Source organism: Melanerpes formicivorus, unplaced genomic scaffold (assembly GCF_026170545.1).
Source record: "Melanerpes formicivorus ecotype bairdi unplaced genomic scaffold, bMelFor1.0.p_v2 SCAF_2, whole genome shotgun sequence".
In the NCBI taxonomy this organism is placed as follows: Eukaryota; Metazoa; Chordata; class Aves; order Piciformes; family Picidae; genus Melanerpes; species Melanerpes formicivorus.
The window spans coordinates 34,548,515-34,565,556 of record NW_027142354.1 but is presented as its reverse complement, the minus strand read 5'-3'; the positions used below and the strand labels follow the sequence as shown (position 1 = coordinate 34,565,556).

General features: G+C 38.6%; 1 protein-coding gene across 5 annotated transcripts in view; it reads right to left on the bottom strand.

The window, feature by feature from the left end:
* The window catches only part of SPAST (spastin), a 40,675-nt gene that overhangs the window by 21,945 nt on the left and 1,688 nt on the right, over positions 1-17,042 (bottom strand). The window contains exons 2-4 of one of the 5 annotated variants that reach the window (XM_068155930.1): positions 14,164-14,250; positions 12,615-12,698; positions 7,394-7,489 (exon numbers count right to left, since the gene is read on the bottom strand). In XM_068155930.1, coding sequence (XP_068012031.1) covers positions 7,394-7,489; positions 12,615-12,698; positions 14,164-14,250 — 267 coding nt within the window. The remainder of the gene's footprint in view (positions 1-7,393; positions 7,490-12,614; positions 12,699-14,163; positions 14,251-17,042) is intronic. The other 4 variants (XM_068155940.1, XM_068155948.1, XM_068155957.1 and 1 more) reach the window with 4 other exon arrangements.

Below are 17,042 nucleotides of genomic sequence, written 5' to 3'. Positions count from 1 at the left end.
CCTATATCCTATATACTTATAGATAGTAAGAGAGGCTTGGCAATTTTTATTTTACTCCATAATATTTAACAGAATAATTTACTTCAAAGCTCCAAGATAAATCATACAGAATTAGTAACTATTTGGTACTGAAAACATCCCTGCAATTGTCATCTGTCATCCCAAAAAGTATACAGCAAGCAAATTACAAAGTAGCAAGGCACAAAATTTTGTCTGAGGTATTCTACTGGTTGAACTGTGATAGGCAGTCATAGATACAGGTGTCCATTTTCAGACTACATTACAGAAAAAAATATTAAAATACCTTTATTATATTCAATTGTTTTTAAAGGTAAAGTGAAGTAAGTATATGTTTGAACAACTTTAAGAACATACATCTCTAGTTTATTTATTTGGTGTAATAGTGTGCTTTATATTTCGAAAAACAAACCAATTTTATTTTCCATTTTGAATCTAAAACAGATTAAGTCACATTTCAAACAGGTTTTAAAACTTGCTGTTTTAAAACTTATTGCTGTTTTTAAATTTATGCTGTTTTAGAACTTATTAAGCATCTAAAAACCAGGTTAAATTATAACTGGTGGCAGCAGCTCCAATATTGCAGAACAGTTTCTAATCTGTAGTTGTGAAACATGTGGGAATATTCCTTCCATATGCCAATAGGTAAGTGACATAAAACAACTAAAGAGAAGTTATCCTATGTGGTTTGTGGACCCCAAGATGGAATTTTTATATAACTTTATGTATGCAGTTCTTGTAAAAACAAAAAAAGTCTATTCAAGTAACAAAAATTACCTAACGAAAACTTAAGTAACAATTACCTGCTCCATGTTTTGAATGGTACCGCAGCTACACAGACGAAGGACACTGTTGATTTCCCTCTGAACTGATAGAGCCTGTCAAAGACCTCTGTTGCCAAATTATCTTACTGCTAGTTGTTAATCTACTTGGGAAAGTCCTTAAACTTCAGTATTAAAAGCAGCATTCTTGCAAATTGAAATACATCACCCATATATGCCCACTATTAAAAACATGCCAGTAAAAGCCAAGTGAAAAATGATACAAAATACTGGCTACTTGCACAGTGCTAACATTACGCTAAGAAAGTGAAATGTAATGATTTCTCAGATGTATATCATGCTGAGATTGACATGTTACATGTGAAACAGGACACTGGAAATTACTATGATACTACCAGTATTGAATGTCCACAAAATAATCCAAAACTCGTAACTGCTGCCTTTAACAAAACTGGCATTATCTGCTTCTCAAGCTAGTTTTAAAACAAACAAAAAAATAACAATCCATTATGAAAAAGAAAATGTTGTGTCTGAGGGAAAAAAAGACAAAACCAAAACAGACCCAGCTGAATCATTTCACATATATTTCAAAATAAAGACCGGAGTCTGTTACTGTGTGGCCTTTTGCAATTAAAGGGCAGGTGATACTGCTGTAATGAGGTCTTACAAAATGTGACCATCTGAGGCTGTGCCTTTAAGAAAGGGACAGTGCTAGGACACTCTGGCTGAATGTTTTGGTGAAGACAATGAAAACATCGATATTCTAAATTAATTTCATTGGTAGATTGGTAGAATGCAGTTTTAAGTTTTAGAGCAGCTGGAATTTTTTCTCAGTTCGTTCCTTTCCCTCTCCCTTCCAGCTTGGCTGCTTCGGGGCTCCTAGCCAGAGTGACCTTGGATAACAGATAAGCAACTAATCCTACTAATAGGGCCTACTAGAATTCTGCTTTCTTAATAACTGCCTTTTTCTCTCTTTCTAACCCTCTTTGGGAAAAAAGGGAGGTAGGGGGAGAGAAGGGGGTACAGGGGGGGAACCCTCCTCTGTCTGGAGGAGGGAATTCCGTTCCTGTATTCTTGGTTTTTTCACTTTGCTGTATATTTCTGTATATATATTGTAAATACTGTATCTATTGTGTACATATCGTGCATTTTCCACATTGCTTGTAAAATACAGCATTCCTTCCGCTTCTCCAGCTGAGTTAGCTGTGTTGTTTTGTTTTTTTCCCTGTGTGGGGGAGAGAAAGCTAGGCCTTCTCTCTCAACCCACCACACAAACTTCATTATAAATCTATCAGATAAATTTTCAAGAAAAATCTCTAGGTGTTAAGGTTAGTTAGGACACCATGAATGAAGATCATAGCACTAAGTAGTCATTTGTGCTACAGTCGAGAAAATTAGTTTGAAAGGCTGTCACAGTGTTTCAGAAGGAAGAATCTTCAATCACTAACGTTCCAGAAATATAAGAAATATTAAGTACAGCTATGGGAGTACAGTATCTGCTGGAGAGCAGCCCTGTGGAGGAAGACCTAGGAGCCCTGGTGGACAAGAAGTTGTCCAGGAGACAGCAGTGTGCCCTTGTGGCCACACAGGCGAACGGTATTCCTGGGGTGCACTAAGAAGAGTGCGCCCAGCAGATCGAGGGAGGTTCTCCTACCCCTCTACTCTGCCCCAGTGAGGCCCCACCTGGAATATTGTATCCAGTTCTGGGCTCACCAGTTCAAGAGGGACACTGATCTACTTGAGAGAGTCCAACAGAGGGCTACAAGGATGATTAAGGCACTGGAGCATGTGCTTGAGGAAAGACTGAGAGACCTGGGGCTTTTTAGTTTGGAGAGATGACTAAGGGATCTAATAAATGCATATAAATATACGAGGGCTGTGTGTCAGGAAGGAAGAGACAGCCTCTTCTCACTTGCACCCTGTGGTAGGACAAGGAGCAATGGATGTGAACTACAGCACAGGAAATTCCACCCCAACATGAGGAAGAACTTCTTTACTGTAAGGGTCACAGAGCACTGGAACAGGCTCCTCAGAGAGGTTGTGGAGTCTCCTTCCCTGGAGGCATTCAAGACCTGTCTGGATGCATTTGTGTGTGACCTCAGCTAGATTCTATGGTCCTGCTCTGGCAGGGGTGATGAACTCAAAGACCTCCAGAGGTCCCTTCTAACGCCTAACATCCTGTGATATCACAGAGAATTAAAAAACAAAGATATCTTTAAAGCATTTGCCCTTTAAAGGTAAATAAAAGGACTTGTGGATCAAAGAACAGGCAAAAAGGCATCTTCTTGATGTTAAAACTATGTATAACCATATTTCACATTTCATAAAATCCTAGATTTTCTAAAAGCCCAGTTTGAGTCAGCAATGGTGCTGATAAGTATAAAATCCTTGGAGCTGCTGAGTGGAAAATCCTTTAAAAATAATTACCAAGTTTAACAAGACAACAGAGTTGATAAAGAAATACCCAATTTAATTAAATGGCAACACTGATGAAGAAATCTCTATTATGCAGGAAGAGGCAGATGGACCTTGAAGAAAAGAAGATCAAACAGGAACTGGGATCTTCTGTGAAATAATTCTGTCATTCTTAGATAGATAACCTATGTATAGATAGGAAGCACCAGGACTTTCTGTGAAATGTCAACATACCACTGTCATTTTAGATAGCTAACTTTTCTCTTATAAACACATACTGAAACCTCTGTTGGTACACAGGCCTTTGGGAAAGATCCCTCTGTGTCCAGCACTGTAATAAAAGCATAATACGTGAAATTCACCCAGTTTCTCGTGCTTCTCTACATCAGTGCTGGTAATACTTTATGTAGATAGAAAAATAAAGCTTATGCCAGAGCCCTGTGGCTCAGTATCTTTGCAGCACCTCTATTTCTCAGCAACAGTAGTTCTCTCCTCTCAAGCAGACTGCAAGCTGACTTTGTACAATTTTTTAAGACTCTCTAATATGCTTTGTGTTTTTAAATTATCAAAGCTGTCCTTGTGTTTGTACTACAGTATGTATAAAGAAAGCACTTTTAAACAAAGGAAGTGCAGCACCAACATCTTAAAAACAAGACTCCACATACACACACCCAAAAAACAGGCAGAGTGTAAGAGTGACCCCCACATCTGCAGGAAAAGTTCAGTACTTTAGGTTAACCTCTAATGTCCACAATTTCTGAATCTCAAGTGTACTTTGGGCAATGCAAATGGAACAGGCCTTTTGAAGTCTTGTTCAAAGGGATCAGTAGACACTGATATCTACCCCTTTTTTTATGACCCACTCTTTAGTCTTTCTTCCTCTTCTCAGATCTCACAGAGTCTACTAAACAGAAGTTTGTTCACCTGAGATTGTTTTTAGAAGGCTGGAAGATATTTTCTCAGAATAAAGAATCCCTAGAAGACCACAGCTATATGAAGTTTTGATTCTTTCTGACAGTTTTACAGAGCAATTCAGTCCTCTATCTTATGTAAGTCACCAGGAATAGGACTCCAAATATTATATTAAAACATTAATATATTATAAATACTATATTAATGTATTTCAGCTTTTTAAATAAAAACATTAATATATTCATTCATATGAATATGAAAAAGTGCCAAAAACTTAATTAGGTTCTGGGTACAGCTGAAATATATGTTTACAGTGGGAATGTACAGTATTTAGGCAACACTAAACAATGTTAAGCAAACTGGAAAAATAATTGGGAAAGAGAATCCCCGGTGCAGTATGGCGCTTGAGCACTAGGGGAGACTCCACAAGAACTGTTAAACTAAGGAGGCCATAAACTACTGAGTTCCATCCAAGGAGGAGCCGGGGCAGGGAGGTAATGCTGCTGCTGTATGCTAGCCAGTAAGGCTTTGAGGCACTACACTAGAGACAGGTGCTGTCTGGATGGCTGGTCTGGCTTCAGCAGGACAGCAGGCAGCTGTTGAAGATTTATGACACGTATTGCAAAGGGCGCTTGCATCTTTCTGGGTAAACTGAGGCACAGCACGGATTCCAGTTGTGAGGCAAGCGAGGCTTGGCTTCTTGGGTTTGCAGTAAGTTGACCTCCTGGCTTCTCTCACAGATCTTGGACAAGGAAAGGTAACTCAAGGCAAGGAGACTCAAATACAATCTGGCCTATATTTATCACTTGCCTGAGGTTCAATTTGGGCCAATAGGGCAACTGAAGCCAGCAAACAGCCTATGAAATGGGATTCTGCAAGGCCATGGCCGTAAAAGGCACAGACATAGGCCTAGTCTAGGGAGAAGCATGGCCAGTGCATATGCTCTTACCTTAACGGAAGACTTTGTTTACCAGAATTTTTGGTGCCTGTTCTTTTGTCTTTTTTCATGGTGTTTCCCTGGACTCCTGCAGGAGGGAGGAGGGAGAGTGGGACCATATCTAGACATACCAGAACCTGTCTGGGTTTGTGTGGGGCCCATTTGGCCTTACCACCACAACAGTTTCCACACGTTTACCAACAGTGATGACCTTTTGCTATGGGGATTTCAGTAAATAAAAACACCTGCCACAGAACTGTCAAAATGTTTCTTCTTTTGCAGTAGATACCAGTGGACAATTTTATGCTTTGTTACTAACAGACTGAAGTAACTAAGTTAAGTTTTGAAAGTTCAGGTTATTCTTTTCCCCCAGTATCCAATTCTGAGATACATTAAGAAAATCATACAAAAAAACATGTAAAGGAAAGAGGTTAAAGAAAAAAGCTGTTCACATCAAATCAGATGTCAGAAATGTCTGTGTCTATATATGCATTTGTTTATTCTAGTCAACCAGGTAAAAAGACAAGAGTTGTACTGTATCATTCATGGCAAAGAGTTCTTAAGCTCAGTCTGCATAGGAATTTATACTTAAGAGCCCATTTTAACTATCTTTCTGACAAATGCAGTAAACAAAAATACCACAGCCACAGTAATCTAAAAGTGTCTAAGACGACGTATTTCCACTGTTTTAACTTCTCATGTATCAGAAATACTAATACCAATCAGTAAGATGATGTTACGACTCAGTATACCCCTTACCAATCCTGCTCAGCAGGGGGTGGGGGATAGCCATGCTAAGGTTCAAATTCCCTTGGGGTAAATGAAGGTAAAACAATGCCAAACAGCTAATGAACTGGGTTTATTAGATTGAATCACAGCAGAGGGAAAATAGGAGGGGACATGTATGAAAGAGAAGGGATATCACTATTTCCCTGGCTTGAGAATGGTGGTATTGCCACAGGAGCAGTTATAAGTTTCCCGGTGCTGGGAGAGCAGGGCCATGCCATGTGGTCTTCTCCAGGCCACAGGCAGTGCGAAGAAAGGCCGTGCCAAGTGGCTTGTCTCTGGGAGCCAGGCAGTGAGGGGGGGAAACTGAAGGGTGCAGGGCCAAGTGGAGTGGCGTGGACGTAGGGCCGTGGCACCTCGTTGCTGCCATATGCCTCTTCCCGCTTGTCGCCGTTGATTCCCGAGGTGTGGGGCCGAGCGGAATAGCAGGGAAGTGGGGCCGTGCCACGACTCCGCCTGACGCAGAGCCCGCTGGGCATGCAGGCATGGGCGAGAACAGGGAGCCGCGGGGCTGTGCCGAGTAGGCAGTGCGGAGCAGCGTCGGGGCGGGGTGGGGAAGGGGAAGCAGAGCCAAGCAGCTTCCTCCAGCCCCCTGCTCCCTCCCCGACGTTCTCACCTTTTCCCCTCACTCCCCAAGCGGCAGACCTTGGGCCAAGGGCACCATCCCCAGACTGTGTGCGCCCCCGCCCCTCAGTGGCGCTATTTGAGCCAACAAAACGCTTGGAGTTTTGGAGATGATTTCAGAAGTAAAAAAGGAGGTGAAAACCCAAAGCACGTGGTTTACACTTTTTAAAGCCTGAATACTGCTCCTGATTCAGACAAGTGTTATGAATTCCATTGCTTGTTAGATCTCCATTTTCTCTAATAATATTACAGTCTAGCTTATGAATTATCATTTGAGATCACAGTTGTGACAATTGCTTACTGCTGACTTAAACCATCCCCTAAAGACAATTCATAAACACCACAGCAGCTTTACTCCTTGTGTGGATAAACAAGTTTACTTCTGGTATTTTATTATACCTGGTGCAGTCTTCTGGGAAAAGACAAAAACAACTTCCCTTGAAAAAAGGCAAGAGCTGGGCTTTTATTCCCCTCTTGTTTAAATTAGGTATCACTTTCTCAGAGTAAAAGCCCCTGAAATTTCAAGCAGTTCAATGCAAATGCATATTCACTCTCCTGGCATCAAAAAAGAAGTTCTACTTATGCAGGCACACTATATAACCTACATATCCTACAATGACTTTGACACTTTCTAAAACAGGTTTAATTTAATTTCTTTAAGAACATAACCATGCAAACATTTTCTAAAATGTTCTTAGTAAATATTTTTTAATTCTAGGATCATCATTGTAAGAGAGGAGCACTGCCAAAGTCACAGAAAGGAAAGAATGTATTTACTATCAAGCCTTTAGAAACAGAAATATGAAAACTTCTTTTTAAGTTGGTGGAGGCAGAACATAGTATTGCATTATTTTTTTTCTGTAACACACCAGAAACTGAGAGACATCCCCTCAATCGGCGCTGGTAAAACCAAACCCACCTGACTGCAGATGTCCATTGCGGCATGCCAGGTTAGTACTGTCATTATAGACCTCCGTTTGCGGCTTGGAAATTTGCAAAACTGCCTGCAGCTTCTCTACATAGTAAACAGAGGGGGAGGGAGGAAAAAGGACAAAATAAACAAAAAATAAAAATGAACCAAGAAAATTTATGTATGTTGAACAAACAAATGTCAAGTTTGGCTTTGTTATACTCAATACAGGGTTAAAGATAAAAGGAGTATTTCTACCTATTCTATACGTTTAGAAAATTTGTAAAAGAATTCTGTCAGCATGACTGAAAACAGTTTTTTCATACTGGCTACTTACAGCTGAGTTAATTACCCATTTCTGAAAGTCCTCCCCAAGGTTTTATTTTGACCAACTACAAGAAGTCATCACTTTCCTGCGTATTAAATGTAACAGCCAGTCAACATTTCATAGAAATCTCAACCATTCAAGCAAAACACCCCACATACAATGATGTCTCTATTTAGAAGTATAATTGCCTTGACATTAATTCAATAAAATTGTCATGCAAGCTGTGTTCTTCAAGATGATTAGCTTCAGAAAGGTTCATAAGGTTAAAGATTAAAGAGAAGGAAATTAAGAAGTCATGACAAACTAACCAAAGTGTAATTCAAAGAGGTGTAAGGCTGCAAACACCACAAAACAAGAATTAAGTCTGAAGACTATTTGTTCTCTGCAGCTCACCCACCACTCCTACTTTTCCCACTGCAATAAGAAACCTCTAGGTCATACTTTTGGGGACTTAAAGCGTCTCTCACGTTTATTTCACACAGACATACACACACCTTTTTGTACAAACAAAACACAGTTTGTAAGCATGGAAGGTATACATATTTTCACACTCTCCCCTCTGCCTCTTGCTTTGTTTTATTTTTCCTCCTCTCCTGCAGGCGAAAACAATATTGAGAAGCTGCAGAAGAAGAAATGGACAAGTGGAGGAGCAATGTCTTCTGGCAACATGAAAGCACGTAATGCAAAAGATATTGAAAACATGCACACACAAGATCATAAAAGCCCTGACTGGAGGAAGAATTGCCATTCAGAGCTTGCATATCATATAACCAACAATCACAAATGCTTACTTCCACTTCTTTGTCTACTACAGATACTTTTCCAGTCTTACTGGTTAATTCCTTTCTTCCTGTGCCTGGTCTGATCACTCAGCGCTTAGCTTCTCTCAAAATCATCTTTAGACCAAATAGTTTAAGTGATTGTTTAATAATATCCAGACTGAACAGATATGGTTTAGAGTGAAAACTTTATGGCCACAGGAAGACATGAAAAACTATAGTTCAAGATTCAGTGTGCACCCACAGGGTTTACTTTGCTTTGAACTGAAAGCACTGAATAGTCCAGTACAGGAAAACAAAAAAATGTTAGTCACACAAGAACAGCCTACAAATAACCACAAGCTTTGTAAATTGCAAGAAGTTACCCTAAGAAATTTCCCTCTAAAGAAGCCTATGAAAAGTCCTTTTAGTATGACTGACCACAGTGAACTATTCTAGTGCATGCAGCACTACTGAAAAGAGACAGCAGAATAGTCTACTCCCTGCTCAGTGCATGCAATTTGAATGGAAAGTACATGGGAGAAGCTTAGGAAACAAAATTAGTACTAATAGACTTGGTAACAGATAATCAGTTAAGAGAGTATTTCTAAACTTAAAAAACAACAACAAACAAAGAAAGTAACAAAACCAGCAACACCAAACCTCCACAACTTTCTAGAGAGTGACCATAAAATTGGCTTGGGCAGCAGTTCAGGAAACGCCGCTTGCTTCAACACTACAGTTTGGGGCTGGGGTTTTAGCACAATTATCCATGGCTTAGCAAATTCCACATATTAAGTATAAAAATGCAACAAAAATGTAATCCAACTGTTGTCCAGTTTCAAATTCACATTATCCTCATTATCTGTTACCATGAAATTTTAATATCGCACATAAAATTACATAGAACAGATATGTGACTTTTCCTGACAGTATGACAATGAACCATTGGCTTATTATATATTATTTTAAAAAATTACACAGGATGCCCTTCCAGTTAAATATTTTCTCCCTATGCCTCCAGACAGAGTGAAAACTCCTAACGATGTCTAAAGAATCTCATTATTTCCCCTTAATGATACAGTGCTGATATAAACCTACTAAACACCACTGCAGCTGTCCCTTATTTTGTCAACACTAGATCTTGAGTTCAAGTTAACTGATTTCTAAGGAACAAAACAAACAAACAACAAAAAAAGACATTGCCCTATAACAAAAGCCTGAAGCAAACCCACCATAACCTCCAAGAAAGCATATTCCTGAGAAGCATCTATTGAAACCCATGCATGGGCAGAATTATTATCATTACCAGAGGGGATACTGAGGTAAGTTATTTTAATTGTGCCATGTGCATCCTTCAAACAAAATACTGAAGTTACATGTAGTACATAGAAAGGCAGTAGTGATGACAGAAATCTGTCCACCTATAGAAAATCTATGAAATAGGAGAACATAGATTGGTCTAACACGTGTACAGCATCAGAATTGTGTTGCACTGGACACTGCGGTTATCCGCATTCAGGAACAGCAAACTGCTGAATTTTATGTATTAGCGTAATGATTCTAACATGCTTGATCAGTCATCCAGGACAGATCAGGACTGTGAAGACCATCAGAGCAAGATTTATCCACTCATCTAACTAACTGCACAGCTAACACAGTCTAAACCATACCAAAACCAGTAGTCATCACCAATTCAAATGGTAGAAATCCTAAGACCCCCGATAGCTAGCACAATTCACTATTGTCACTGGACTGCAAAGCCATCAAGTCACCTTGAAGTGCCTTGAAACATACCTGGAGTACCTTCAGCTTTCAGGGTGTGTCATAGTATAGCTTTAAACAGAATATGATACAGTAATTTAGACTCAAGATTAAAACAGTGCTCAAAATAGTAAAGCTAACATCCAAAGTAAGTCACTACATCCTTCTGGTTGAAGCATTAGTAGTGTGTGCATTAGTGATCGCACACACGGGTGCGATCAGACATCATGCACCAATCAGTGGTGTCAACACCTCCATCTGTGGTGTCATGCAATTTAAATGTACATTTATGATCCAACACTTTTCCAAAGAAATCAAAGCACTGACCATTGTGGAGAAATTCCACAAGGTAGAGGCAAACACTTACTGTTTGATCTTAACATTAGAGTCATAAGAAAAATTACTCTATCGAACCTTAAGAGCTTCAAGAGCTCCAGGTTTAGTTCAACTGCAAAAGCATCTCTACACCACCTAAAAACTTCTAAATATCTGTTAACTGCAAAGTAACATGCTGAGAACTATATTTAGAATTGCACATGCAATAAAATAAAAACAGATGCTGTCCATACTTGAAAGTTGGTTAGTGTAATACACAGTATTAAAATAGATTCATAATTATCAAGCTTGTAGGGATTTCAAGCCATCCTCTCCAAACAATGTATTTTTCCTTCCTAAAGGGCAAATGATTTCATTTGTTCTTTCCTACACAAATTTTGCTATCAAGTACATTTAGAGGCAGATCTTTAGTGCAAACTAACAAGAACTTAGAGTAGAACAAAGTACTGAACTTTGGTAATTTCAAAGTAAAACTAAGTATTTGCATCAACTTATACAATGAACACTATTCTATACCTTTTCACCTTTCAATCTGCACTCTCCTGGAAGAACACAAAATAGCATGTGACCATACATTCTGGTAGAAAAGAAGAATGTAGCACCTTGACTTCAGCTTTAGGCTTTTTGCACTTTCTATCTTTTTAATCAGAGTACAACTAGTAAACAACTCACCAAGTGCTACTACAGTAACAGAAGTGCTACCCACAAAATACAGGCATTACCACCTCAAGGTTCAAATAACAGCTTGCAATCACTTGCAATTAGGATGTCAGCAACAAGCCATACCTTATCAAAAACTGTTAGCACATAATCGCTTTCACTCTTTTGTTCCCTAGTTTATACTACCTCTAGAAGTCAGCCTTTAACCCTAATGAGTAGAAAATATTTTCTCTGCATAGACTAAGATTCTACCAACAAACACCCACGGTGAGGTATAGAAGCCAGCAGCCTGTTTCACCTCATGCTCTCTACACCTTTTTTCAAAAGAATTAAGACACCAGGAACTAAAGGGAAACAAGATATTTGCTTCCATGTGGTTGTCACAACTTCCCCGCCAATCATCAGTCAGGAACACAGAATCACAAAGTGAAAGAGAAGAGGACCTGAGTTTTCCTGTATTCTCTATATGCTCCTAGGAGAGGGAGTTAGGAGAACTCAAAACAGTACAAGATTAAAGCTGCAGACATGCAAGGTTAATATATTTGTTAGCTCTCCCTTGAAGAGCAATTAAAAACCCTTAAAGAGCAATTAAAAATATTTTTTAAAAAAGTTATTTCCATTTTACTGCTTGAACTGAAAGCAGTTTCAAATATGTCACTGCACAAAGCTGTGGGCGTGCTGCGTGATGGAGAGGGGACATCTTTGTCTGTTTATTATCATGCAACGTAAGATGCCACTTCCAGTCCTGCCTCTGTCCATTAAGTACTTATATTCAACACTTAATTTTGATAAGGCTAAAAACTATACAACACTGTGGTTCTGAAAATAGGTTACCTTGCTCATTAGCCTTAAAATAGAACACTAATAGATAAAAATTGCGAGAATTCGGATTTTGCAGCCCACATGATGCTACAGAATTAGTACATTCCAATAATCTGGAAAATCATTATGTAAGCAAGAACAGAATTAACAGAATATGAACTAGCTATAGAAGGCACATTTGGTATTCATGATTAGCAATATATCATGTTTTACTACAGTTATAACACAGAAGAGCTAAATAAACTCCAGCATGACCTAGTTAAGACTTCCTCAGCTTTATTCAAGCATGCAATGGTGTAAGAGCTCTCATTTACTTTTACACCTGTTTCTTAAGGCATAGGGAAGCAGTACATGAGATTCCAACTATAAAATCCATCAACAGCACTGAAAAACTATTACTTACTCTCATCTTAAAATCAAACTTATGAGGCACCCTACCCAGATAGTGACCCTTTCACTTCAAAAAAACTGAAGCGGTATTTGAGAAGAACATGTTACATGAAGTTGTACATGACAAACTTCCATAACAATGACAAAGTCAGTCATGAATTGTAACTGGTACCTAAAAGCTGCAAGCGATCCTTGGCCATTGCCAAATTTGTCATCATTTTAGACTGCAGACGTCGAGCCCGTTCACACTGATCACCTTACAAAGAAAAACCAACGTTAAAACACAATTCGTCAAATTAACTTTTTGAAGTGCTAAAATACTGACACCCAGCCTCCCCAACTCTTCCTCCCACCCTTTATCTGCCGCTCCAATAAGGAGCACTGTTGCAAAGATAATTAAAAAGTCCTAAAGCTTTCTATTTGATCAATAACTTGAAGCTAGTTGACACTACTGGTTTTACAATACTGCTTGTAGAGTGGCAAGAATCCGAGCATTGCTTTGCATATTCTCTAACATCTCAAGCTGTGCCAGGGGAAGTTTAGGCTGAATGTTAGGAAGAAATTCTTCACGGAATGATTGCCCGTTGGAATGGGCTGCCTGGGGAGATGGTGGAGTCACCATCACTAGGGGTATTTAGGAGGAGACTTGATGGGGTGCTTGGTGCCATGGTTTAGTTGATTAAATGGTGTTGGATAATGGGTTGGACACAATGATCTCAAAGGTCTCTTCCAACCTAGTTTATTCTATTCTATCTCATGCAGACCTAATGTATGTTGTCACTGCATTTTTCTAAGCACAAATCAAACAAATATTTTCAAAAAGCTTGAAAAGTGACCAAGAGGCAAGTACACTTTGAAATCATTCACTTCAGCAGTGCCTTTACATTTCAAAACACACAATCGGAGATATTAACATCATTTGCTAAAAATACAATGCCTGTCTGAGTCAAGTTGGTTTTTTTGGGGGTTGGGTTTTGTTTTTTTTTTCTCTTTAGAACTGTATAGTTGAGGTTTTATCAAAGGCCACTGATACTACTGCCTCAGTAATATGTCACCACATGCTGTTCACAGACATTTCTAAACATAACCGAGGAACAAAACAGCAGTTTGCTAAAGCAGATACAAGTCTGGGGCTTGGAGGGGTGAAATAGTATTGTTACATTATTCTGAAGACAAAGATTCTGAACAAGTACTTCATTATAACTATTTATTTCTGTGTGGTACATGCCTACACTACAGCTTAAAATGTTTCCATATACTTTCTGTGCTGAAAATGTTCAGCTGTTTTAGCATATGCTACTCTGGAAGAACATGCTAGACCATTCCAAATTGGTCCAAATTTTTCAGTTGTGCAGAATTTCATATTCTCTTCAGTGAGAAAACAAACTGTCAACTTTGGCAAATCAAATCAGAAGTAATTATTTTGGCATTCTTGTTACATGAGAAATACAGTGTTTTACTTTACAATTTTCTTTAACTGCTTTGGATTTTGGATAGTCTGGAAATATTTGGAGCAAGATTTGCATGTGTTATAGAGCAGAAAATTGAAGTAGAACACAGAAATGAACCAATGTTCACCTATAGCTAAAAGAAGAATAAGAAACGCTCTTACAAATTAATTCATACAGCATATGATTTCTAGCATACATCGTATTTAGCAATACTGATTTGTCACTTTGAAGAGGACAAAACCCAAAATCTTTTTCACAAAACTGGCTTACCTTGACCAATTACTAAGACAGCTATTCCTTTTTCCAGTTCTTCAATTCCTTTCTTATACCATTCAACAGCTTGTTCCTTTTGTCCTGCTTAAAAAGGAAGTGAACCCATTATTCTTTGTTCTTCATTAAACGCTTAGGAATGGTTCCATATTATGTTTCACAAAAGTAAAAGGAAGGGATATTTGAACAAACCCTGTGATTTAAAGAAACACTTAAAGGGACACTGTCAACTTAATATCTACTTAGTTTCAAACAAGTTTTTCTATTAAAAACATGTACTACACCAGCCTCAAATCACTTTTTTCTATGAGCACCTCTCCATTTGTCTTAAAGAGATCAGTCCCCTAGGAAACCTCAAACCAACCCACACACACAAAAAAAAGCTAATCTACACATATTCATTTACAATAGAAGTGGTAAAATTGATGGCTTTTCTTTCTGAACATCAAACTGAGATATGCCTCAACCTTCCAGTGACATCCAATACCAAAAGTAACACTAGAAGCACAGAAACTCAAGAAGAAGATGGCAACAAGTCTAGGGTACTATGTAAGTAAGAAAACAGACAATTTTCCTCTGGTTAACTTTTGTACAGAGCAGCCGAACTGTCATGAGGTTATTTCTTTGTTCATCCTATGGCAGATGTAATGTGAGCTTTCTTATGAAGTTACAATACATGTAGAATTAAGAGTACTCCTCTCTATCAATGACATCCTAAATGGATTTCACAGCAAATACAACCATGAACATGCCCACACCTAACCTCTACTATCTCATGCCACGACAGCAAATAACCCATTGAAGAGATATTCTTATGGATGCCATACTTTTCCCCTTCTATAAATACTCTTCACTAAAAAGATATTTGCCTGTATATGGAAGCACACTTTTGCAATGTATGTCACACTAAGCATGCCTTTCTCCACAGGAATACAGTGCAGTAGGTAGCATAACTTACACCTGATTAGCATTACCAAGGTGCTAGCGGTAGAAAAAAAAGAAACAAAAATCCTAGAACAAAACAAATTCAGAAGAGATAATGTTTGACAAAACTATCTCTAAGTACCAGTTACCAGTGATTATGTTGCTTTTGCACTCAAATCTTTTGATAACTTCAGTGCCAATTTCCTAGCCAATTTTAGGGCCTGCAAAAAGATTTTGTTTCATTTTTAGAATCCTCTTAAGGGTTTTCCCTTGCTTTTCTCCAAATACAAAATCTTTCAATACTCTTTAGTAATCTTTTAATAACGCTACCAGGTAATTCCACACTTTGCTCTTCTTATCAACATAAACCACGGGAACAGTAACTTACTACAGCTCTGTACATCACATACCTTGGGAATCATTTGATTGTTGCACTCTCTCTGCCAGTCTCACATATCCTGACTATACAAAGCTAGATACATGAAATCATTGAACAACTTTGAGCTTCTCTGTGGCCTTTTCTATTTTAAGCTTCTCCCCATCACGTACAGGAAGTTCTGACTGCAGTGTAAATCTAATGCTGATTGTGGCTGTTAAAAAAATCAAATTTGAGATGATTCAAGCCACCTCTACTATTGTCTGAATTGCTTTGCTACTCTGAAGAGCAGTTATGAACATGCCAAGGTCATCATTAAAATCTCACTCCCATCTTTTAACTGGGGAAGTTTAAAAGCAATATATCAAACCAAGCTGCTTGCAAGGGTAGTGCTCTGAATCGGCACAGAACAATTTATTAGTTCTCTATGGTTAAGACACTAATAAGTATAATAAATAGTCATATCCCTTAGAAGTCAATGATTTGCTGTACTGGGTCTGACTGGGACAGAGGCAATTTTCTTCATAGGAGCCTATATGGTGCTGTGTTTTGCATTTGTGACTGAACCAATTTTGATGACACAGCAATGTTTTGGCTATTGATGAACAGTTTACTCAGCCTCAAGATTTTCTTTCTCCCCAACTCTGAATCCCCAGCAAGTAGGCTGGTGATGCACAAGGAGTTGGGAAGAAAAACTGGCATGATGACTGAGCCAAACTAGCCAACTTGATGTTCTGTACCATGTAATACAATGCTCAGCAACAATCTGCATAGAGGAAGAACAGGGTGGGGGCTGTCTTCCAAGGCAGCTCAGAAACTCGCTGAACATTGGCAAGCAGTTGCCTTTGCATCACATCACTTGCCTTCCCGCCACCTCTTTCCTTCAATTACCTCGTAAAGCACAAGTTTTCTCACTTTTGCTTGTCCTATTTGCTCCCCTGTCTCACTGAGCACAGTAAACACGCAGCTCTGTGGGTGCTTAGCTGCTAGCTAGTCAATCCGCCACATGCACATTTTCAGTCCCTGGAAAAGATGTTAAGCTTGATTTTGGAAATATCAAACAAGAATATTAGTATCTCCAGTAATTCAGAGACACAAAAATTACCAGAAGCACCATCATAATTACTGAAGTGTGCATAGCTTCCAGAACAGCTAAAGTGCCACATAATTAAAACAGGGTATTAAACAATGCAAAAATTCTAACCATTTTACACATTATGCCTAATAAATTGGGGTTTTTTAAAGTTATAAAAAGTGTTTACATATCAAATACATTTGAAGGTATGCATACATTCCAGCAAAAACAGATAAAAAAAAAAAAACCCAAATGTATTGAAGTCAGTTCTATCTCAGAGAAATAAATACTGTATTTTCAACTGCTTGTGTTAGCTGCAAAAACTTTTTTCTTACTGAGCTGTGCAGCTAAACTCATATATGACAACTCCAGAAGCATCTACAAAGCAAGTCTGTAATTAAAATAAATATTTGAGGTTTTATCCTTCAAACCATCAACAGTTATAAACCACAACAGTGGAACAGGCTCCTGGTAATTGAAGACTTAGCTACTCTTCACAGAGCA